The sequence below is a fragment of the Ursus americanus genome, chromosome 2 (assembly GCF_024610735.1).
Source record: "Ursus americanus isolate L20-20 chromosome 2, mUrsAme1.1.p, whole genome shotgun sequence".
NCBI lineage: Eukaryota > Metazoa > Chordata > Mammalia > Carnivora > Ursidae > Ursus > Ursus americanus.
In genome coordinates, this window is record NC_142128.1 from 38,413,198 (window position 1) to 38,437,190 (window position 23,993).

A 23,993-nucleotide genomic window follows, 5' to 3' on the forward strand; every position below is an offset into this window, starting at 1 on the left:
TTCATATAACAAGATTATATTTAATGAACACCAAAGCTGGCGCTACAACAGAGGGTGGTGGGGACGCGGGGCAGGGGACAAGGACGGCAGTGGGGGGGGGGGCAGTGACACTGCCTCCCGGCACCTCTCCTCTCACTAGGGGCTCACACTGTCCCCCTCAGAGCCTCTCGAGAGTCCCACAGGGACAGCAGAGCAGGATGACTGGCCCCATTTTACAGTTGGAGAAAGAGTTCCAGGCAGATTCGTGGCTGGCCCAATGCCACACAGGGCTCCTGGTCCTTCCTCCCGCACCACAGTGGCCTGGCTCAGAGGAGACTGGAGTAGGTGGGCAGAGGAGGGCCAATGCCCCACAAGAGGAACAAGTGAGATGGAAACAGCAGAGGCGTGGCGCACGGGGACACCGAGGGGCTGGCTGCAGCTACGTGGGGAACAGGCTGGGGGCGAGACCCCTGGCACTTGTGGCCCAGGCTCCCACAGCTCCACATGGCTGCTCGGGTATCTGTCAGCTTCCCCTCCCCATCCCCCGGGTGCCCAGGCCCTCAGGACCAGCTGAGGGAGGTCACGAGGCAGGAGACCACTCCCTGACAAGTCTTCACTAGCACCTACAGTCAGCAGGGCCTGTGTGGGGCCAGGCCAGGCAGGGAAAGGGGCAGAGGCGGCAGCACAAGAAAACCATGCTACGTTGCCCACCACAGGGCTGAGAGAGGGATGCATAGGCCCATGTGAAGGAGCTGCATGGGAGGGATCTGGGGAGGGGGCAGCCCTAGCAAGCTGGGGCGTGTGGGGACGGACAAAGACGAGCATGCCATGCTGAGGAGTCTGGACAGGATCCTGGGGCTGCTGCCGAGACTGGCGGGGAGCAGAGGCAGCCCCTGACAGGAGGAGGGCTGAAGAAGCCCTCATGGGCCCGCACTTCTCCTGGACATGGAGCTGGCTGGTGTGGGGTCAGCTGCAGAGGGAGGGCCCCTCCCTGGGCCATCTGGGGCGGCCTCTTTGGGCATGGACCCACAGCGAGGCCCAGCAGAAGCCCCAGGCTCTGCAATGCAAGAACCAGTGATGTCCCCTCCAGCCCTTCATCAGACTGGTGCTCGGCCCTCCCTCAGGAGGGGCTCAGAGCTCAGCACACATCCTGCCCTCCCCTTTCCCCTTGCATTCACTGTCCAAGAGGCCAGCTTGGGGAGGAGAGCATGGGGTTAGAAGCCCCAGGCGGGCACTCCTGAGGTGGGAGGGGCAGGGGAACATGGCCTAGGAGCAGTCCCCAGGGTGCCTGTCTCTTCTGGGGAGCCTCCCGCGCCAGCCGCTGGCCAGGTGGCCACCGGCTGCAGGACCCGTCGTGGCCGCAGGACTCTGGTGGGGAGCTATGCTCAGAAGCACCAGCAGGGGGCGCCATGGCCCCACACTTGGTGGAAGGCTCCTTCTGCCCGTCTTGCCCCCCCCCCCCCGCCCCCTCCCGCCTCGCACCAAGCGACTAAGCCTCAGGGGGTGCAAGATGTGGCCCCTCCAGGCTTCAGGCACAGGATGCCTCCACAGAGGAGAACTGGGGCCTGAGCCCAAGCTTGAGGCAGCAGCAGCTCTGAGCAGGGACAGGCCCAGCCAGCTGAGCTCCGGGCATCCTCTGGCCGACCCAGCCCCAGGGCCCCAGCTGCTCCTCGATGCTGCCCACCGTACGGGGGGGGGGGGTTGTTCCTCACTGCCTCCCCCTGAAGAGGGGGCCTGGCCCCTGCCCCACCCCCACCCCACGGTGACGGCTCAGTCACCGTCTGTGCAGGCCCGTCACTGGGTGTCAGGGTCTTGGAAGCCCCAGGCCTCCACAGCCGAGATGAGGAAGTTCTCAGAGCAGAGGGGCTGGTTGTTGAAAGTGTCGCAGTGGCCGGTGCGGCCCCGGTTCAGGTCACCATCGATGTAGAGCGCCTGGCCGCCCCCTCCACCTGCGGGATGCTCCGGTCAGTGGCCACCCCTCTGTCCAGCATTGCCCCCGAGACACTCTCCCCCCGCTTCTGAGCATCTCCACTTGGATGGGGCAAGCTTCCTAGCTGTCCCTGACCTGGCCCTGCCAGAGACTTCTCAAAGACCACAGGGCGGGCCAGGGTCCCCCACCGCCCACCCTCCTGTCCCCACTCCTGCCCCCGCACCTGCTCCAGCCCCCGCAATCCCAGTTCTTTTCCTCTGCCCGTGGGGAGCACCTCCCATGCAGGAGCTCTGCACCCCACGATGCTGCACCTATCTCCTAGGCTAAGAGGCCAAGGGCTGGCAGGAGTCCAGCCTGGGGTGCGGGGGGTGCCCACCTATGATGAGGCAGTCGTTGCCCCCAGCCATGAACATGGACTCTGTCTTGGAGGGCAGGTTGAAGTGACGTGCTGCCAGGAAGGGTGAGAGGCGGTCAGCAGGGTCAGAGGAAACAGGGCGGCATGGCGGGGACGGGGCGGCGGGGGCCTCCAAGGGCACCGGCTTGGTCAGCTCCGGGTGTTTGATGACCACCCACTCGTAGCGCTGGACCTCAGGCTGCAGCTGAGGGCAAAGGGCAGCATGAGTCACAGCTCACGGTCCCCCACGGGTCCTCCTGCACATGTCCCCCACCAGTCTCGTCAGCACCAGGCCCCGCACCCGGGCTGGGGAAATGCTGCACAGGGCGACGGCCTGCGGCAGTGTGGTCTGACCATCACCAACGAGAAGCCAACAGCGGGGTCCCCTGTGGGGTGAGGACCCTGGCAGACTCACTCACCCGAAACACGAAGCACTCTCCGGTCCCAAAGAAGCCCACTTTGCCTCCAAACTTGTTTCTCTCACTCCAGTCTGTGGACAGGTAAGCCCCACACACCTGGGGAGAAAGGCCCGGGGCGTGAGGAGCATCCCTCGCTCACTGCTGGGGGGCACTGCTGGCAGAGCCGCACCCCTGCTCCAACCCGAGGGCAAGGGCTGGAGGTGGCCAGCGGTGTGAGGAGGTCGGAGTCTGGAGGGCATGGGGCGGGCAGTGAGGATGGGTAGGTGGCCGCCTCAGCCGGCATCGGCTTGTTGGGGATGCTTTTGTTTCCCTCCTTGGCCCTCAAGTACGGGGAGGAGCCCATGCCCGCACTCGGACTTTGGCCACCAACCCCAGGGGTGTCCCTCACACAGAAGCTTCCAAGAGATGACCCTGCTTTAGAATGTTCCCCAGCCCCATCAGCCAGCAAACTACAAGATTTCACCAGAAGACTCAGTCCTGTGAGGGGCTGCAGGCTTGGCCCCCAGTGTCTGACAGTGAGTCACCTGCTAGAATGCAGACACAGGGTCCAGAACAGGGTGAGGAACCTCAAACTCCCATGGGTGCAGGTCTGGAAGCCAAGGAACAAGGAGCGTCTAGCGGGAGCAATACCCCTGGAGGCCTGCGAGTACGGACCCTCCTAGACGCTTCAGGGCACTTTCCAGGTGATGGCTACTGCTGGGCCCTGATGACTAGCTATCAGGGTGGTAGAGGCGGGTGAAGACAGCAGGTGGAGGGGAGAGAGGGCCTTGCTCACTAGGTTATCTCTGCAGTGCTCCTTGAAGCCAGGCTGTGGGGGGTCAGGCTGCTTTCACAGGAGCTGAGAGCGCCCAGGGGGACAGGGGGCCCTGGGTCCCTGGTGGTCACTCGGGGAGGCTGGACTCACCCCTCCATGGAGGGCCCACTCCACCCCGTGACCCTAAGTGCAGAATGCCTGGGTGAAGCTTTCAGGGAAGCACCCACCCTCCCCGAAGCTCATCAGAGCCAAGGACCCCTCCTCACCTCCTTTTGCGTGGTCTTGATGAGTAGGAGGGTGGGCTCATGTCCTTCACACTGGAAATAGAACCTGGGAGCAAAGAGCACACATGCCAGCCTGGCATCCCGCTTGGCACGACCTCTGGCCACAGCATCCGGTGCCCATTGCATCCGAGAAGCCCGGGCTGTCTGGGGTAGATGGGCCTGGGAACCAGGTCTCCCTGTCTTCTGGGGACCAGGCATGATGGTCAAGGACCTGGCAGCGCCTTGGCCTGGACACGTCTCAGCCAAGAAGGAGCCCAGACCAGGCAGCCTGGGGGCTGAGCAGTCAGCTACCTCAGACGTCTGCCTGGTATGATGTGGGGGGGGGGGCACAGCAGATCGCCCTTAGCAGGTACGGCCACGTGCCGGGTGCTTCCGGGAGACAAGACCAGAGGAACAGGTCCTTGCTCTAGGAAAGCTCGGAACGTGCCCAGGAGCCTGAGCCTGGGAGACAGGCAACGCCGGGAAGTGCCTGAGGAGGCCTGACGTTGCACTGTGGTGGCACCAAGCGCCCAGGGATTGCTCGGCGTCCCTGGTGGCCCTGCCTGGCTGTCCCGCGCTCCTGCCGGGCCTCCCACAGAGCACAGAGGTGGGGAGCAGGAGAAGGTATCTCTAGCAATGCCACCTCTGTGGGATCACCTGTGACCCAAGCCAGGAACTTCTGAGGCTACCTGCCATCGGAGGCTTGACTGGGGCTGTAGCCGGCAGAGCTGCCTTGCTTGGCAGGCGGTATGCCCTGAGGGGCCCTGCGGAGCACCCTGGCCCCATCTGTGGACCAGCCAAGTGGGGGCTGGAGAGCAGAGACCCAAGGCCACGGGTCATCCCGTGCTAGGATTCTTCACACTCCTGGGTGGGGTTCTGCCTCCCGTGTTGTCACAACACCTACACAGAAGCCTGGAGCTGTGCTGTGCATGCAGGGCAACGACCCCTGAAGTGTGGGTGGCCTGGGAGTAAGAGGAGTTCCAATTCCGGAGGGCCCCCAGGAAGAGGCAGGGGCTTGCCCAGTATATCCAAGGGCCCATCTCCAGCCACCACCACAATGTTCTGGAGTGGCTCCACGGCTCGCTCTGTCCTCCTGCACCGGCGGGCTCCGGGAGTCCATGGCTCGGGAACTCGGAAGGGCAGGCCTAGCATGTGCTGGTCTCCTGGGTCTTACCTGGTCAGGCTGTACCCGTGCTGTAGGGACGAGAAGAGCAGGAGGGGCTGGCAGAGGGCGAAGCGCTCGGGGACCCACGACCAGATGTCTCTCATCTCCTTCACACTGACAATCTCTGAGTGGAAGTTCTCTGCGTGCACGGCCAGGTGCACAAACTGCCTGGGGAGAGCGGGGAGGGCTCAGAGCACAACGGGACCCCAGCCCTGACCGCGCCCCCCACCCTGGAGGGATGCAGAGCCTCTTGTGTAAGCTAAGCTGGGGGGGGGGCTTCTCACCTATTGAGGGAGAAATGGGATGGCGCTGACCCCTGGAGCCCCACCCCCAGAGGTTCCAGAGAGGAGAGCACCCAGCCTGGGCCGGGACAAAAGCACCTTTTCTCTAATAAATGGGGACAGAGAGTGAGCCAGCTCTGGCAAGACAAGGCTTCCGAGCCAGCCAAGCACTGACAGACACACATCCGAGGCAGCTGAGCAGACAGACAGAGGCTGAACATCAGCCAGGCTTTAAGGCAGCACTGCCAAAGCCAGCCCTGAGAGCCGGAGCACACAGCCAGGCCCTGGGACAGCCAGGCCGGAAGATGGAGAGAGGCCAGGCATGGAGCAGTGGTAACAGACCTACCTTTTAGAGAGTGAAACACTGAAAAACAGGAGGAAGCAATGGATACAGAGAAGAGGAAGAAAAATAAAACAGACAAGGACAGGTTAGTGGCAGGTACTGATGGCTGGGACGCACCTGCCTGTGGCCCAGGAGAAGGGTCTCCGTACCAACGGCTTGGTCAGGCCGAGATGCTGTGGGGACGTTGTGGACCCCTCCCAGCCTGGCTCCCCCAGGTGCTGTGCTCGGGGCGGGGGGGGGGGGCGTACCCAGCAGCCATGAGGACAGCAATCAAGGGAGCCCAGAGCACAAGGGGCAGAGCAGGGGCGGCTCTGAAATGATGCTCGGCGGTCAGCCTGGCCCACTGCATACCCAACTCCATAGTCAGCGTCCGGCTTCCGTCTCAGCCATGGGCCTTGTCCCAGAGGGCAGGACCCTGCACCTTCCACACCCACAGCTGCCTAAGCAGTCTGTGGCTGTGGCCATGAGGCCCGTTTTCCCTCCTGTGGTTTTCTATCCGCGCAGGGCGGGCGGGACAAACTCCGGCCCCAGCCCCCACGGTGCGTCCCAGTCCGTCCCCGTCCGTCCCCGTGTGGGCCCCTCAGAGCCGACCGGGGCCACACCTGAGGCCCTGAGAGGCCCGCCTACCTCTTCTGCTTGACGGTGATGCCCTTCTGTTTCAGGGCTTTCTCGTTGGCCATCTGCAGGAGCTGGATCTCCTTCCGGGAGAAGAGGCGGATCGCGAACGCCTTCTCCAGCAGCTTCTCTGGAGACACGGTCTTGGCGATGTCCCTGACGAAGGTGCGGATGTCCTGCTTCACGCTGTCTGACTCCAGCGGCTGCCCAGCTCTGACCTTGTGGAAGAACTTGAGGATGGCCAGCGCCACGCGGTACAGCACCTTGTACCCCTCCACCAGGAACACATCGAAGACACGAGCAAAGTAGCTGAGGGGCAGCTCCCCAAACAGCCAGCGCTGCCAGTCTGCGTAGACCTGCAGGATGTCCTCGGACACGGCCACCATCAGCTTGTGGGCCGCCTGGCAGTACTTGTTCACCAGGTCCCCGAAGGTCATGCAGGAAGACTCGAAGGCCAGGAAGCTCTGATCCACGAGCTTCCTGCTGGGGTCATTGCAGGCCAGGATGCGGCAGGCGTTCTCGAAGCACTGGGCCTCGTCCGTGCTGTAGTGAAGCAGCAGGGCCACGACGGCAGGCAGGGCGGGGCAGAAGGACACGTCCGGGAACTGGTTGGCAATGCAGAGCAGGATCTTGCGCACGGCACCCTCCCCGCGCGTGTTCAGGCAGTAGCTGGGCACCTGCGTGTTGTCCACGAACTCGGGCAAGGGCAGGCTGCTGGTGCTGTGCTTGCCCACGATCTTGCCCACGATGTCGCTGTACACGCTGGCGTCTGGCGTGACGGCGCGGCAGGGGATGTCCCGGATCAGGCGCTGGTACACCTTGCCCCGCAGGGCGTAGCTGCGGGCCCAGTAGCCCTGGCGGGCCAGCTGCTTCAGCTCCTGCAGCTCGGTGCAGCTCAGCTCCTTGGGGCCCAGGTCCTGCACGGCAGCGTCCATCTTGTCTCTGTCCACAAAGCAGTTGTACCCCGGTGGGTCCATGGTGCTGGGTGCCCAGGAGGACAGTCGTAGGTTGCCGGGCGTGGGCACGGAGCAGCGAAATCCCCAGCCCCGTCTCTGAGGCCTTGCTGCTAACCTGTGTGCCACCCCATACCCTGTTGGATTAAAAGTCAGGCTTAATATATGCATATGAACTTTCGCAGTTTTTGTTTTAATTTCTTCTTTAAAGATTGATTGATTGATTGATCTATCTATCTGGGGGGAGGGGAGAGAGCACACGCACACAAGCGGGGGAGAGGGAGAAGCAGACTCCCCACTGAGCAGGGAGCCCCACCTGGGGCTTGATCCCAGGACCCTGGGATCATGACCTGAGCTGAGGGCAGACGCTTAAGTGACTGAGCCACCCGGGCGCCCCTGAAGGTTCATGTTTTAAAGAACATGTTTTTGTTTTAATCTTTCTGTAAAGTATTTGAAGGGCTTCCATTTAAGATAAGTGGATACTGGGGCGCCTGGGTGGCTCAGTGGGTTAAGCCTCTGCTTTCGGCTTGGGTCAGAATCCAGAGGCCAGCCCTGAACTCTCTAGAAATGCCAGCTAAGTTTCAGGTAGAGAGGCATCGCTGCTGGGGAGCAGACACGAGGGCTGGTGAAATAAATGGAAGCTGTCGTGGCTTCGACATTAAGACATTTCTGGGTCTGAATGAGCCAGAGGTGTTGGGGGATTTGGTACCACCCCTCTGCTGTGGGCAACCACGGAGATCCAGGCAGACGTTATGAAACGGGTACGCTGTGCAACCCCGGACTCTCTGGCTAACGGGTCACTGCACCGCACGAGGATGGCCAAACACAAGTCTGCCGTTCGGGAGCCCGCAACTTAACATCCATCTCTGCCAAAGGCTCCTGCCCTTGGCACACAAGCACCATGTCTGCCTCCTACCTCAGACCAGCCTTTCCACCCGGGACGGTACAAGTGGACGAGAGGTCTCAGAGCTTTGCTTCAGGAGGTTTTGGTAAATAACCTGATCGTTCCAGTTTCTCCTGCATCTAGAACACTCATCTGAAAACATAAAAAGGAAGTCATGCCTAAGAACGCTGAGTGGAGATTCAAGAATTACAGTATAAAACCTGTACATGTGAGAAGGTGGCTGGAGAAAGTCCCTTGAAAGGGTATTTTTCACTGTGGCAAAACATACCGAAGATTTACCATTTTAGCCATTTTTAAGTGCCTGGTTCTGAGACATTGAGCGCATTCACGCGGTTGTGCAGCCCTCACCACCGTCCGTCCCTAGATCCTCTTCCCCAGTTGAAACTCTGCTGCCATTACCCACGGACGCCCCCTCCCCAGGCCTGGCGCCCACCCTTCTGCCTCTGTCTCTATGAACCGGACACACAGAGCCCCACAGAAGCAGAATCATACACATTCAACATTCCGTGTCTGCCTTATCTCACTGAGGATCACGCCCTCAAGGTTCATCTAGGTTTTTACCGTGTATCAGATTTTTTTAAGACTATTTTTATTTATTTTGTTAAGATTTTATTTTTTAAGTCATATCTACACCCAGGGTTGGCCTGGAACTCCTGACCCCAGGATCAAGAGTTGCACGCTCTACTGACTGAGCCAGTCGGGTGCCCCTAAGACGATTTTTTAGAGCAGTTTCAAGTTCACAGAAAAATGGAGAGGAAGACACAGATTTCTCATGCCCCCGGCTCCCCCACGCATGCAGGGACACCCTACCATCAGCACGGCTCAGCAGAGCGGGGCATCTACTCCAGCTGAGGAGCCTGTGCAAACATGTCATCAACACCGGAAACCTGCCGGGTAAGAGGGTTTGCTCCTCTTCTAGGAGTCTGGACGAGTGTATGATGACACGTACCCTCACGACAGGACCATACAGAGAACTTCCACTGCCCTAAAATACCTCTGTGCTCCACCTATCCGTCCTGCCCTCCCCCAATCAGAATGTCATTCCTTTTTATGGCTAAAGAATATCACAGTGTGTGGACAGAACACGTTGTGTTTACCCCTCCTGTGTCGGTGGGCACGGGTCGCTTCCAGCTCCTGGCCACCGTGAGCAATGCTGCTGTGCACATGGGTGTGCCAGGGCCTGTTGGAGTCCGGTTCCAGCTCGCTTGGATACGGAGCAGTTGCTGCTCTTATAGGATGAGAGGAGCTAAAACAAGGTTTTGTAACAACACCCATTTCACATGTCCCACCAAGAGCGCCTCACCCACAGAGGGACCCAGCCTGCTGCCAGGCTGGAGCCTTCCTCTTCAGAAGAAAAGAAGGCTCCACAGAGGCCGTAAGTTTGCTCTGTCCTGGGCGGGAGAGGAGCCGGGTCCCCCTTTCAAAGGCCCTAAAGAGTCAGGTCCAGAGCCATGCCCAGGCTGCACTCCACAGCCCCCCAGGAGCAAATTACTTATAGGTTTGCGGGGGGGGGGGTTGTTGTTGTTGTTGTTGTTGTTGTTGTTTTCATTTTTAAGTCATCTCTACTCCCAATGCGGGACTCGAACTCACAACCCCGAGATCAAGAATCGCACGCTCTTCGGACTGAGCCAGCCAGACACTCCACCTATAGGGTTTAGATCCTTTATACTAGGCTCTAAGCCCACTAACCTCTGAAGGGGACCCCAGGTCCATCCTGCGTGCGTGAAAAGCAGCAGCTCCTTCTCGGGGCAGTAAACATGTTTATAAGCAGAACCAGAGCTGGGCAGGACAGCACCAATCCTCACTCAACCGGCCTCCCATTCTGGTGGAATATTAAACTGGCAACTCCAAAGACGATTATCGCACCTTGCAAAGTTCCTTCAGAAGGACCTTCAGGGAGAAGCAGACAAACGGTTTCGTTTGCTGCAGCAAGGAGTTCGGGGACACGCCAGATTCGGAGGGAGGCCAGGGCGTGCTCAGGAGACCCTGAAGGAGCTGCCTGGACCCCCATAGGCATCCTCCTCAGGTCCCACCCCAAGAGCGAGCATGGCCCTTCCGGGACCAGGCAAGCCGGGCTTGCAGCGACCGCCGTAGGCATCTCTGAAACCAGATCCAGGGTGGTCCACTTAGTTGTTGTCATTTTATTTTATTTATTATTTTTATTTTATTTTTTTTTTTTTTAAGATTTTATTTATTTTATTCGACAGAGATAGAGACAGCCAGCGAGAGAGGGAACACAAGCAGGGGGAGTGGGAGAGGAAGAAGCAGGCTCATAGTGGAGGAGCCTGACGTGGGGCTCGATCCGGTAACGCCGGGATCACGCCCTGAGCCGAAGGCAGACGCTTTAACCGCTGTGCCACCCAGGCGCCCCAGTTGTTGTCATTTTAAAACATGAATTCATCATCACAAAAAGGGCCAATAATACAAAATTACAGAACAAAAATGTCAAGTCCTGTTTCAGTCCCCACCCCACCCCTCTTCCTCCTAAAGATAATCAGTACTCACATTTTAGTGCATACCCCACAAAGCCTTTTCCTTAGACTGACACACTCATTCACAACCACGTTAGATCGTGTAAGCTGGCTACCGGGAAGGAGAAGCCAGGGGGCCGGAAACACGCCGAACATACGAGAACACATAAACTACTCTCAGTTGAACACTCGTGCCCTGGAGGTAAGCTTTGGAGCTGACGTGCCTGTCCCCCCAGACATTCCTCCTACAGCTCACGGCTACCACACGACTGCGGGGACGCAGAAAACAGGCCTCACCTGCGCCCCATGCGCCCCCGCGCCAACCCGGCTGCTGTCCAAGGGACCAGGAAGGGGGAAGGTGGCCATGCTTCCACGTCCACACCCAGGGGTCAGGGGTGGAGAAGGGAGGCAGGAGCTAATGCAGGAGATGATCCAGTGTTAAGTCAAGCAGGCCTGGCTTCCAAGTCCATCTTTGTTTGCCTGAAGCTCACACAAGCCATGCCTCTTCCCCAACGGGCAGGTACCCGCGTATGAAACGGAGCTGGTAAGAACAACCCACCTCACGGGCATGGGTCCTCGTGCAACACCTGCAGGGTGAGGTCACACTCTGGGCTCGCTGGCTGGGCTGGGGTAGGGGTGGCAGCCTGTAGAGAAGCACACCCCACTCTCTCTCATTTCCCCTCCTCTGTGCTCCCCGCCCCGGCTCTGCTGCTCTTTCCCCTGCCTGTTGTACTGTGGGTGTTCTGGACACCCCGCTGTCTATCCTAAGCCTGCCAGCAGGGCTGGGCTAGCAGGTGCCCTGGAAAACCACTTTCCTTGGGCCTCCAATGCAGAAGGAAGGGAAGGACTTTTGATCACAAACGCTGACTCACCTAAGGCCACCCCCCACCAGTGTCAGGGTTGCTGCAGAGCGACAGAGTAGGCTGGTTCTCAGGGGACACCTCCCCACCAGCCCCATGGGAGGAGGCCGGCCCCAGCTGCCTGTGGTTCCCTGCATTTGGAATATAGGGAAGTACTCGGTGTGTTCTGTCCTCAGCTCTGGGCCTAGCCTGCAGTTCTGGGAAAACTGAAAAGATTCTATTCAATATCCTTTCAGATTCACCAGAAACGCAGTGATGACTTCAGACAGCCAGGGACACGGCACGCCTGGCGGGTGAAAACTACTAGGGTGGACCTCTCTCAATCTGAGCTCAAGGGATGAGAAGGAAGCTGCCAAGAGAGCTGAGGAAAGGTCACTCTGGACAATGAGAGGAGTAAGTGCAAAGGCCCTGAGGCAGGAACAGGCTGGTGTGCTCCAGGAAGAGAAGGTCATCCAGAATGGCCAGAACACAGCAAGCAAGGCAAAGAGCAGCAGAGCCATCCAGGGGCCGGATCACGCACGGGGAGGAGTCTGGATTTTTTTCTAGGTACAGCCGGAAGCAGGGAAGGGATGTGATCCAACGACAGTGCTTAAAAGCCAATTGTTAGGAGGATTAACGAAGACTGTTTATAGAAAGCACTCAGCCTAGCCTGGCACACACAGCAGCTCAGATGTCCCTAGGGCTTCTCATTACTGCTCCACAGGGTCCCCTGGCCTGCTACAGGCTCACGGATGTCTGGGGAGGGACAGGGACCCGGTCATCATACCCGGTCATCACCCGGGTATGGCCCCTTCTGGTAGGGGAGGTTCTCCCACAGGCCCACCCAAGTCCCCAGCTCAATCTTTAGGGATAGTCCCTCCAAAGGGCCTCTTTGACAGACCTGCCTCCCCCTCCCCTGTAAGCCCCTTCCAGTGACCCTCACAAACTCTATGCCTGTTTTGAGGGTTTAGGCTACCTACAGATAGGAAGCAAGTTATTCTTGATAAAAAATAAACTAGAACTCTAGGCAGCCCTGGGTGGCTCAGTAGGTTAAGAATCCGACTCTTGGTTTCGGCTCAGGTCAGGATCTCAGGGTCTTGAGATCAAGCCCCGCATCGGGCTCTAAGCTCAGCGAGGAGTCTGCTGGAGTTTCTCTCTCTCTGCCCCTCCCATGCACTCTCTCTCTCTCAAATGAATCAATCTTAAAACAAAACAAAACAAAACAGAACTCTAAGTGGAAATGAGTGATCCCTATTTCTCCCAAATGTTACATTGCTATGCCAGCAACAACTCAGTCTGGTTTCCCGTCCCACCGTGATGACCTCTGAGCCCTCTGGCCACGTACACTGTCCTGAGGGTGCCAAAGGCAAGTCTACACCAGGCTGTGATGAGCTCCCATGCACTGGGTGGTCCTCCCCACAGGCCCCGGCCAGCGTGGCTGTTTCTGGGAAGGGAGTTCCTAGGAGGATCACTTTCGCCGGGTGCACCCCATGGGAGTTCAAATCAACCCCCACTCTGTCCCCCAGGGCAACAGGAAGAGAAGGTACTGGCCGGATACAGGAGCCCAGGCGCCCCGAACCTGCTGGTTCTGCTCTGTCAGGCGCACGGTGCCCCTGCTGACAGGAGCAGGGTGAAAGGAAAGAGCGGACAGGGAGGGAGTGACAAGACCTCCTTGCAGGACAGCGGGGCAGGAGATGTCCGGGTACAAGCAGCTGGCAGCACCTGTTCAAGCTGGACCCCTCCCACCCTAATCCTCACGAGCTGCGGAGCACGGAGCCCATGGCTGCCGGCCGCCAACTGACTCAGCCTTGCATTCCCATCTCCCCTAATCCTGAGGACAAGTCAGTGGTATGCGGACCGGCTCCACTTTACAGATGAGGAAACCAAGTACAGAGAGGTACCCACGAGTCCTCAGCACGGGCAGAACCACCCCAGGTCTGGCAGCTTCCAGGGCGCTCACAGAGACCCCTGCTGTGCCTCTGCCCCTCTCACTTCAGGAGCACAGGCCGCCTGGACCCACGTGCTCTCCTCAGCGTGTGCAAGGCTGGCTTCCCAGGGCCCCACTGTTGTCCCCAAACACTGCCCAGGGTCTGGAGAGTCACGGGACCTCTGCATTTCTCACCTCTGAAGCGAGGAACATGACTTTCCCAAACTCTTGGCTGTGAACCTCACTCTCCTGTGACAAGCACAGACACATGAAGCCTGGGTGACTTCATCTTAACCGCCCCGCACTGGGCTCCAGGCCTCCCTTCCAGGCCGTGCCTCCCCCTGCCCCAGACTTTCGTTCATTTGACAGGCTTCTGTTAAGAGACCTCCTCTGTGCCATGAGAGGTTACCAAGGCAAGGCGCTGACTCCACCGGAGCACAGCAGAAGGGGCAATGGTAGGGGCCCTGAGTGTACAGAGACGGGAGCGGGCCAGGTGCCGGAGTGGGCAGGACACAGAAAGGAGGGCACCGCAATCTGGGGAGCCTGAGGCGGGTGGTGCTGAGTGGCCAGAGCTGGGACAGGAGGGGACTGATGGCTGTGGTACCAGCTGCCCTAGGAGACTGGACCTCAGCCCCACACAAGCGGGACAGTAGGAGAGTCTAAGCAGAAGGTGGCACATTAGAAAAATCCCCCTGGTGGCCAAGGAAGGAGGGCTGAGTCCAGACAGGAGGCACAAGGAGGGTGGGGTAAGACCAGCCAGGGAGGATGGAGAAAACGGGGTGGGCCCAACAGACTGCTCAGGGGTGGATTCCACCAGAAGTGGGGACCCAGTGCTGGGGGCAGACACCCAAACAGGGAACACAGAACCTGGCCCAAGGCAGGGGTGAGGTTGGCAGAGCGGAGGGAGTGCGGGATGGAGTGTGAAGTGTCTGTTATGGCACAGCCGCCTCTCACTGTCTGGCTCCTGGACTTCTCCGCCACCGAGTCAGCCTCACGGAGGGAGCACACACATGGCCCTGGGCGCCGCCAAAGGGCAAGGGGCAGCTGTGTGCAGAGGGAAGTAGGCCCTCAACGGAATTCTGACCGCCCCCCACAGGCTGCATCCCCACCCCCAGCTGAGAACAGCGCATGGTCCAGAGCTGGGCCTGCTGGGCCTTAGTCACTGAGCACAGGACAGGGCGGCTGCACCGCTGGAGTCAGCAGCTGTGGCTCAGCGTTTCCTCTGTGTTCTGAGCAATCCTACATTTGTTCAGGGAGCAGGACCAGCAAGCAAAGAATGGAGAGGAAGGAGGCGGCGGCCCCAGCCCTGTGCTGTGTGTGTGCAGCAGGACAGCGGGACTGGGAAGGAGGGGTGGGGATGTGCCCGGTTCTGGGTCTGTGCAGTTCCACGGGACCAAGAACCGCTCTCCCCTCTCAGGCAGTGGAATTCACAGCTTTCTCAATCTCTAGGTACCCCGCAGCCTTGGAGGCCACCGGTCTCTCTCAAGGTAGAGCCTACGGAAAGGCCAGGGCACAGTGGAATGACACCCACTTGGCACCAGAGATGGGCATGAGGAGGTGACCCAGCCCCGCTTCAGCCCTCCCTCGGGTGTGTGCATGAGAAAGACAGGTTTGCTGCCTGGCACGGAGATGCTTGGAGTGCCGAGGCCACCAGGCAGTGGGGCAGGCAGGCAAGACAACCTGTGTGGGAAGCGAGAGCTCAGCTTACGGGGCATTTGGGTACAAGGGAGGGCCGGTGGCCGGGGGGACAGCCTGAAAGGGCACCAGTGAGTCAGGAATGGCAGACATGGAAGGTGGAGCTTCAGGGAAGTTAGGTGGCAGGAGGTGGAGGGTTGGGAGAGGTCCCTGAGGCCATCTGGCTGAGAAGACCAGAAGGGGCAGGGATGGGCATGGCCATGAGAGCAGGCCTACAGCAGGGCACATTCCAAGGCAGGTGATGCCCACCTTCTCCCACTACTCTGGAACCTTCTTCTCAAGTCTGAGTCAAATCAGACTTCCTCACGAGGCTTAGTCTTCCCACCTGTCTGTGGGGAGGCCAGGAAAATGCCCCATTCCACTCCTGGGAATCTGCTGGAGGCCACAGTGACAAAGCTGCAGGTCATTGTGTGGAACTGGGGCAGGGGGAGGTATTCATGCCCCCATCTGAGCCCTCGCTGTAGGGTCTCAATTCTGCAGACGGCTGGCAGTGATGGGGTCCCTGACTGGGGTAACCACAGTCACCAATCCCCCACATTCCCTTACTGTGCCGTCCTGCCTTCACCCACCTCCCCCATTCCCACCTCTCTTCTGGCTCTGGAACCTGAGACACAGCACCCACCTCCTCATCCTCTCTCCGAATGTGCCCTTCGTCCTTCTGGCCAGACAGCAGGGGCTCCCTTGTACCCTATGCCCCTCTACCTCGACTCTCCCCGGACCCTGAACCCCTCTGAGCTCTCCCCGGACCCCACCCACCCATCTGAGCTCTTCCCAGACCCCGCCCCCCATCTGAGCTCTCCAAGGACCCTGTCCCCCCATCTGAGCTCTTCCCAGACCACACCCCCCCATCTGAGCTCTCCAAGGACCCTGTTCCCCTCTATCTGAGCTCTCCCCGGACCCTGCCCCCCTCTAAGTTCTCCCAGGACCCCATCCCCTCCATCTGGACTCTGCCTACCCAGGGTCCTTGTTTCCCACCCCGTCTCATCCCAGCTCAAAGCTGTCACTGCAGAGCACTAGAGGCCAGAGTGGGCAGCCTTGGCCTGATACTCCCCAACTTCACAAACTTTACATCTCTACTGCTTCATCCCCATCCTGGTCAGCTCTGACTGCCAGAGATGACGTGTCGCTGACAACCCACTCTCATGACCCCATCCAAGAGCTCGTCACGATCCTCTCCCCGCCTCCCACACGTCGTGACTCTATCTCCCCTTACCCAGCGGCCCTCTTGGCTTTACTTCCTCGCCCACTCAGCCTAGAAGTGCCTGCCAAGCCCCTCCAGTCTTCCTGTCTTAGCCACCAGGCACACCCACGGGGGAAGCCAGCCCAGCGGTGCACTTCTCTGCGCCTGCACACCAGCTGCAGAGGGGAAAAATAATGCTGCCCTGGTCAGGGCCCTCAGAGCCGCCTGGCCAGCACCCTCTCTCATTCTGCACACCAGTGACAGCTTCACACCCACCTGTGGCCCTCCCACTCTGCCCCTCGATCTGCATCTCCCCTGGGTCCTGGATCTCACCTCCTGGGCACCCGGCTCGCCTGCGTCCCTCTCCACCATAAGAACCCACGTGCTGCTCCGGCTCTGTTGCTCCTTCTTTCCCTCCCAGTCAGGCTTCTGGAGAGAGTGGGGTGTGCCCACCTTGCAGGGACACCCTTGGACCCTTATTTCCCTGAAGCATGCATGGGTGACCCCACGGCTCTCAGCTCTCCTCTGTGGAGACCTCCCTCTTCCCCCTCCTCCCTCGTGCCTGTCTCCTGACCCCTCGGCCGCCATGCCACTCCTCCTCCCCTCCCTCCACGTGTCTCTTAATGTGGCTTTCACAGGGGTCCATGCTCTTCTCAGCCTAAAATCCTCTTGTGAACTCAGGTCCTGTACCTCCAACTGCTTTCCTGAGCGTCTCCCTATCGTACACTCCAAGTGACCAACGCAGCTCTGGGCTGCACCTGAAACCCTTCAGGATCTGGCCCAAGGTACCACACGCACCAGGCGACCCCTGAGGAGGGGGAGGCCAGGCAGGAGACGCCAATCGGCTTCACACCTCGGCCCAAACGTCCCCTCCTTCACCTGTCCTTCCTGACCTCCCCGGCAGGGCTGAGGGCACCCTCACTGCACTCCACCCCTCCTTGTGCAAAAACGGTTTTAACTGTGGGCACGCTGCTGGGATGACCTGCTTATGAGTCTAGCTCTTCTACCACACGACGATTTTTGAGTCCAGGAGCCTCCCGCCATATCCAGTGTACCCGGGAAGGAGGAAACAAGAGAAAGAAACATGGAGACGCAGAAAAATCCCAAACCACTTTAGCCCAAGAGGAAAATTTAATTCTAAATAATAACAGAGGCATTTGCCAACTTGTTCTATGCATGTGACCTTCCCAGCAGACATCTTCACATAACGGAGGGGGCAGGCTGTTCTCTGCCTTAGCCCTGAAGCAGAACACAGGGAGTTTTCAAATATTAATGGCAACTGGCAACTCCACAGCGACTCCCAGGCAGCCAGTTCTGGGGAAGTGGATAGTGGCCCTTTGCTGGTGGCACACGATGGCGGGCGCGTGCCAGGGACAAGGGGTGTAACCATTAACAAGGCATTAATCACAGCACAGCTGGCTGGCCCGTCTGCCTGTCTCCAGGCAGAAGTTCAAATGCAGGTCTTACCAATGGTACCTAAGTCTAGGGCACAGGACCTGGAACAGGTCCCTGGTAGCCACTCCAAACAGTTCCCTACGTCCCTCTGTTGGCTCAAATACCTTTGCCCCAGCCTGGCCTGGTCTGCCCACAGGCAGGGGCTAAGGCTGGAATGGGGCTCTGCTAATGCAGGATCTGTATCTTCTGAGCAAAAAAAGGGTCCTCCTAATAGCAGGTGTGGAAAAACACCCCCAGGGCACGTAATGCATCAGTCAGCTGCGCAGAATTAGAAGCAGAAGACAACTGGCCTGTCAGCAGCATTAGAATTCTGACCTGTCTGAATTCCAAGCAAAGTGCCTGTCACAAGTGTGCCTCAGAAGGCTGGGCACAGAGCAGGTTGTTAGCAAGTATTTTTAGACCTGACAACAAAGCTGGAGCGAGAGGGAGTCTTGCAAGTATAATCATTTTAATAGGCATCCAAAACACTTCCTGGGTGCCGGTGTACCAAGTGCCAGAAACAAAGACGCAAGCTCTCCATGAGCTGCTGCCTGGGGGGACAGGAATGGACAGACCATGTCAACCCAGGTGCAGGTGCAAGGATAGGAAAGCACAGGGCGTCAGGGGCCTCAGCTGGGTCCTGACGGACAAGGCGGTCCTGGCCCAGGAAGCAGAAGCAACACCATGGGCCCAGGACAGGGCCACAGTGGGCACAGCCACTCAGGGGCGGGCAAGCCCTTCAGTCTTTAAGAGGGCAGTCCAGTGACCATCATTCACGGAGCAGATGACAAAACAGTACTAGAGTCCAGCCGCACGGGCTCCCAGAAGCCAAAGAGCCTGAGACCAAGGCCTGGCTGTGCTGGGTGGTGGGGAGGGACAGCCCCAAAGGCAGGGAAGGATGTTTGAGGCAGCAGGAATTAATGCATACACCTGGATCTCAGGCCAGCAGCTTTACCAAGATTTGAAGGCTAGAACAATTGTTGCTGGAAAAGGAATTACTGCAGATAGAGAAGCCCTGGAAAATGATACAAGGAAATGCTGAAGGGACAGAATGCTGAGGGAAGCTTTCAGTGGGAGCAGGTAAGGAGCTACATTTAGAATACTATACAGTAAGGCTTTTATTGGTAACAGAATCGTCCATTGGTAAGCAACACCCTCACTGTGTGTGGTACCCAATTAAAACTGTGTAACGATTAGGCAGACACAGTGTCAGATTATGGGAAACAGGTCAAGCCATGTCTAGTGTGTTCTCAATCACCTGTAAAAGGAGAGAGCAGCTTGGGTAGGCTGGAGGGAGAAACCATGACTGCTCACATGTGACCCCTGCCAGCAGGTCCTTGTGCAATACCCAGGGGAGACTGATAAGGTCCCACAGCCAGGCGGGGGACATAACTGCCACAGGGCAGAACAAGATCTTGTCTCTCGGGTGCCCTAAGTGAGGAGCACGTTCCTTCAGAGACAAAGATAACTTCTAACAGCCCACTGTGCACTTATCTGAAGGCCAGACCAGCCCTGTGGGGCCCTGTGCCACCCGAGGGCAGAGAGAGGCTCCTTTTGCAACATGGGCCTTTCCTCACCCTCTCCCCCTCAGCCCCCGGGTGTGGGAAGAAGACGGCAGGGGGCACCACACACTTGCTCCTCTGCACTGAGAGTCTTTCCCAAGTCCTGCTTGCTGCTAACGCCAATGTACCACACAGGAACTGGGGTCCTGGAAGTACAGCAAGGGCACCTCGAGAATCCCACAACTTTGAATCGGTCTCTGGGTCTGAAAAACACTTTTTTCAGAAATCTAACTGTAAGAACGCTCTGAGGGGACCAACCCTTGGTCTAGAGGGAAATGGGTCCTTTGAGAAGAGTGACAATCTGGGTTTCCCAAAAGGCACATAAAGCCATGAGACAGGAAGGCCCCTGGCATCAAACATCTGTTTTTGTACCTTTAGGATCTCACACGTCGCTGTTTACTCTAACCAACAAATGGGCTCTGTGAGAAAGAAAAGCCCACAGTCCTGCCCCCGCCCCGGCCCAAAGCCAAGGGCTTACAAACCAGACTCCCACTACCTTACCCACCCTCTGCTGTATGGACATAAAACATCAGGTGCTTCCGGACTTCTCATGCATACTCCACATGCTCCCCTGAGGAGGCCCATCCCAGTCCCTGTGGCTTCAGCACCACTGGAAGGAGTCCCACAAACACTCTCGAGCCCAGGACATTCTCCTTGGCTCTAGACTAACGTACATCCATCTACCACTGGGAAGCCTTACTGACCCTCAGCTTAGTATCTCCACACCAAAAGTTGTCACCTGCCCCGAAGCCAGCTTCCTTCCAGCACCCTGTGTGAGTGGCATGGTGCTGCCAACTGCTGTCACCTTCTCTTGGGAGTGTTCCCTATACCGCCTCTCTCCCTGGCCCTTCCCCTCCCGCAGCCACCTGTCTCGGGGTCCCACTCTCCTTTCTGTCCCCCCAGCACCCTTCCTCTGTGCTGGGCCTACACCCTTTCTGGCTAGGGGGGCTTCTATGGCCCCCCAATGGCTTCCAACTCAGCGCAGGCCTTCACCACCCAACAAGGCTACTGCTGCCCCGTCACTCACAAAGCCAAGATCCCTTGGGGGCTTCCCACTGCTCTCAGGGTAAAGTTCAAACCTGAATCTGGAACTCAAACCCTCTTCCCAATCTGCCGCCAGCCTTGCTGTCCCTGACCACCAGAATTTCCCAAGGCCCTTCCTGCAACAGCAGGGTGCGAGGAGGCCATGCCCTTCTCATGGCACAGGCACTGTCCCTTTGCCTGGAAGGCCCTTTCCCTCACACGGTCTCGCCACATCTATTCCTTCTTCAAAATTTAACTCAAGTCCTGAGGAATCCCTACCGAAGGCCAGCCGGAGGCTACTGCTCTCTTTCCTCAGCAAACTCTATCCACCTGTGCGGACATGCAGCGGCCCCCCTCCTCCCTGCACCGTGAGCTCCCGCGAAGAGGCTCCCACAGCTTTGCGGCCACAGAACCCGCTTGGGCCTCCTTGTGTGAAGGCAAGTAGGATTTCGATAAATTTGTGTTGAAAGCATAACGAAAACCACTGAATAAAGAGTTCAAGTGGATTCTTAATAAAATGCCTGAGGTGTTTTTTTTTCCCCTTTGATATTATCTCCATTTGGAAAGTGACACTTGTAACAGCCACTGAAATTGCTGCTTTGAGTTAAAAAGGGCTTCTTTCTTCCATGGACAGAGTTGTCATAACAGGAAAGGTATGCTACAACAGGTAAAACATTGAACAGGGTAAATGTTAAGTGCTTTTTTATAACCTGCTTCATTGTTCTTATGTGCTTTAAACCAGAAACCATCTAAAAGCAAACAAATATGTCTTCTGAGGTTGGCTCAGACCGTAACTGCAATTAGGAGCAACACAGTGTACCCAAGGTCACTTGGCCTGCTGGACACTCCTGGCAGGTGCGCTGAGGCCCACTGCAGATGAACTTGCAGACTCAGGGGGTGAATTTTATTACTGTTATGAAAAGCCTGTCCGGATGACGTCTATGTTCCCCGAAGGTCACCCTTAACGCAGATGAAAACCAGTGCACTAGCCTTAGCACCTTGGTTCAACAGCCGTTCAGAGAAAACTGCCTGCCCACTCCATGCCAGACAACAGGGGAGCAAAGATGAATGTGACGTGGTTCTCACCCTGTTCACAGGGAGAGACAAGCTTCTAAACAGAGCACTTGGTACTGGATAAGCACTTCACATAAAGGCTTTATCTGAGGGCTGAGAAGATTAGTTGAGGACCAACCTTCAGAACAAAAGGAAGTGCATGTGGGGCTTGCACCACCGGCTAGGGCTTACTGCAAAACCTCTGAGAGCTTCCTGGACCTTTTCCTATCTGGGTTTGCTTCTCAGAGCCTGTATCCCTTCAAATGAATAGAACCTACATGCTTGTCCCCAAAACAATTAAGCAAACAGTTGCAGGTGTCTGCTATGAGCCCTCACCCTTTTTTTTTTTTTTTTTAAAGATTTTATTTATTCGACAGAGATAGAGACAGCCAGCGAGAGAGGGAACACAAGCAGGGGGAATGGGAGAGGAAGAAGCAGGCTCACAGCGGAGGAGCCTGATGTGGGGCTCGATCCCGTAACGCCGGGATCACGCCCTGAGCCGAAGGCAGGCGCTTAACCGCTGTGCCACCCAGGCGCCCCTATGAGCCCTCACCCTTAAGTGGAGGAAACAGCTACATCTGTGGAATAGTAGGGTTTGGGGGTTTCTTTTTTTTTTTTTTTTTGGTTTTTTGGGGGGGCATTGTTTTGTGTTTTTTGCAATTGCCCCGCTGACACCTGAGCAAACATACATCAAAATAATGAAAACCACCTCCCAGTGCCCCTACTGGCCCGGGGAAAGGCAGACAGACTCCTAAGTAGGAATAAAAAACTGGGGAAACACCGAAACACCAGCATCACAACCATAGCCACAACCTCCCTCCCACACCGCTATCTTAACAGTCTACCTGTGCCTCCCCATAGCCCAGGTGGCTCTTAGACAACCTTTGGCCTTTAATGTCAGCCCAGTGAGTGGCAATCCAGGAGCCCCACAGCGTCTGTTCCTGTACAGAGTGAGGTCATCAATGAAAACCTGTAGCCGGGCCACCAGCACCCCTGCCCAAAGAAAACCGTGACCTGGTGCAGCCTATCCCCGACCTCCAGCTGTGCTTACTCAAGGCTTGGAAAGCACAGTGCCCGGGGGCCTGCGCAAATGCTTCCTTCTGCGGGCAAGGCCTGGAGAACGGCAGCCGCCTGGCACAGCAGCCACTCCAAGGGCTCCAAGGCTGGGCAGATAGATACCTAGGCGGCAGGTGGGCGGGCGTGTCATCCTGGGGCAAGCAAAGGGCCGAGAGGAAAGCAGCTGTAGGTCTTCAAGGGCAGAACGTTATCAGAGAATCTGTTGCAATTTCGACTCCAGAAGAGGATTTCCTACCCGCAGAGCCGGAAAGTGCCCCGAGAAAAGAGTGACACAGGAAGAGCTCTTTCCGACGCCTCGCCCTGGGCGGGCCGCAGACCTCCGCGGGTCAGGGGCGCCGGCCCTGCCCCCCGGGGTGGGCGTCCGGCGGGGTCGAGGTGGGCCCCGGGCCCGGGCGCGCCCCGCCCCGCGCTCGGTCCGCGGGGCCCGGCCCGGGGAGGGCGGGCAGGGCCAGGCGGACGGCCGCGGACCCCGGGCACAAGGGCTCCGGACCCCCGACCCGCGCCACGGCCGGCCCCCGCGCCCCGCCTCGGACGGAGGCCCCGCAGCACTGCCCCACGTCCCCTCCCTCAGCACGCCCCCGCCGCGGTGACAGCCGGCGACCCGACCCCGCGCCGGGCCGTCACGCCCCCCGGCCTGCCGCGCCGACCGCAAACCCACCTCCGCCCGCCGCGCCGCGCCGCTTCTCCTCAGCTGGCCGTGCGACTGAGCGCGGGCCTTTCTGCGCACGCGCGCACGCGGCCCCGCCCCCGCCGAGCACGCGCCGCCGGCTGCCCACCCCAGGCGCCCGCGGGTCTCGGCCGCGGCGGGCTCTGGGCATGCGCGCTGGCGCCCCGCCGCAGGGCGGCGGGAGCTTGCGTCGCCCGGAGTCGGGTCTCCGAGCTGCGGGGCGCGGGCTCCGCGCGCCGGCCCCTGGGGGCGCGAGCCGAGTGGGCGGGGGATGCGGGGTCCCGCCAAACGCAAGGCTGGGGGCATCCGGAGCCGAGAGGGCTGCCAGCCAGAGTGACCGCCCCGCCGGGTCACGCGTAGACCTGGGAACGCGCGTCTGCGTGGACACGACGTCTGGTCCCGAGCGGGTGGAGAAGGGGCGCAGGGGGTCCTCGTGCGGGACCTGAGCGGAGGAGCCCTGAGGCCAAGGCCGAGAGAGACAGCCGGACGGAGACAAGACAGGGACACAGCAGGCCAAGAAAGAGGCCGAACACAGGCAGAGACACAGCGGGGACAGGGACACGGACGTCCAAGCGGCAGTGACAGGGCAGGCAGAGGTGACAGAAGGGGACCAGAGGCTGCCGTCCTCGCTGGGGGAGAAGTCACAGCGCCCTCTGCGGGTCCTGGCAGGGGGCGGGGGAGCCAGTGCCACCGAGCCCCACGGGGGTCCGCAGGCGTCTGTGGGGGCGACGGCGCATTCTCTGGAGATCAGAGTCCTTGAGGGTTGAAGCCACCGCAGCCCTTGGGGTGTTTCCAGACCTTAGATGGGTCCTGGCATCACAAGGGGGTTCATATCTGTTGGGAGAGGGTCACAGTGCCTTTTAGGAAGGGGAGAATGCTCTCTGAGGGATCACGACCTCACAGGTGGGGGAGTTGGCAGAGCCTCGAAGCGTTGTTCGGCCCCACAGGGGGCTCTCAGCCTTCTGGGACTAACACAGTGCCCCTTGGAGGGGGAAGATAATGCGAAATGGGATGACAGTGGCCCCAGGGGGCCTCGAGCAGCTCTTGGGGGCTGTCCCATCCCTC

At 58.9% G+C, this 23,993-nt stretch overlaps 1 protein-coding gene across 3 annotated transcripts; it reads right to left on the minus strand.

The window, feature by feature from the left end:
* Window positions 1-22,999, minus strand: TBC1D24 (TBC1 domain family member 24). Of its 3 annotated transcripts, XM_045784714.2 has the most exons (9): window positions 22,920-22,999; window positions 8,013-8,132; window positions 6,156-7,233; window positions 5,532-5,549; window positions 4,914-5,072; window positions 3,743-3,806; window positions 2,723-2,818; window positions 2,286-2,508; window positions 1-1,928 (listed from the first exon to the last, which is right to left on the minus strand). In XM_045784714.2, exons 3-9 carry the CDS (start codon window positions 7,118-7,120, stop codon window positions 1,774-1,776), a joined length of 1,680 nt encoding a protein of 559 aa, XP_045640670.1. In that variant the 5' UTR covers window positions 7,121-7,233; window positions 8,013-8,132; window positions 22,920-22,999; the 3' UTR covers window positions 1-1,773. The 3 variants fall into 3 exon arrangements, with proteins under 3 accessions (XP_045640670.1, XP_045640673.1, XP_087709515.1); XM_045784717.2 differs by lacking the exon at window positions 5,532-5,549; XM_087853389.1 differs by lacking the exon at window positions 8,013-8,132 and having other exon boundaries at window positions 22,920-22,964.
* Between the last annotated feature and the right edge of the window lie 994 nt (window positions 23,000-23,993).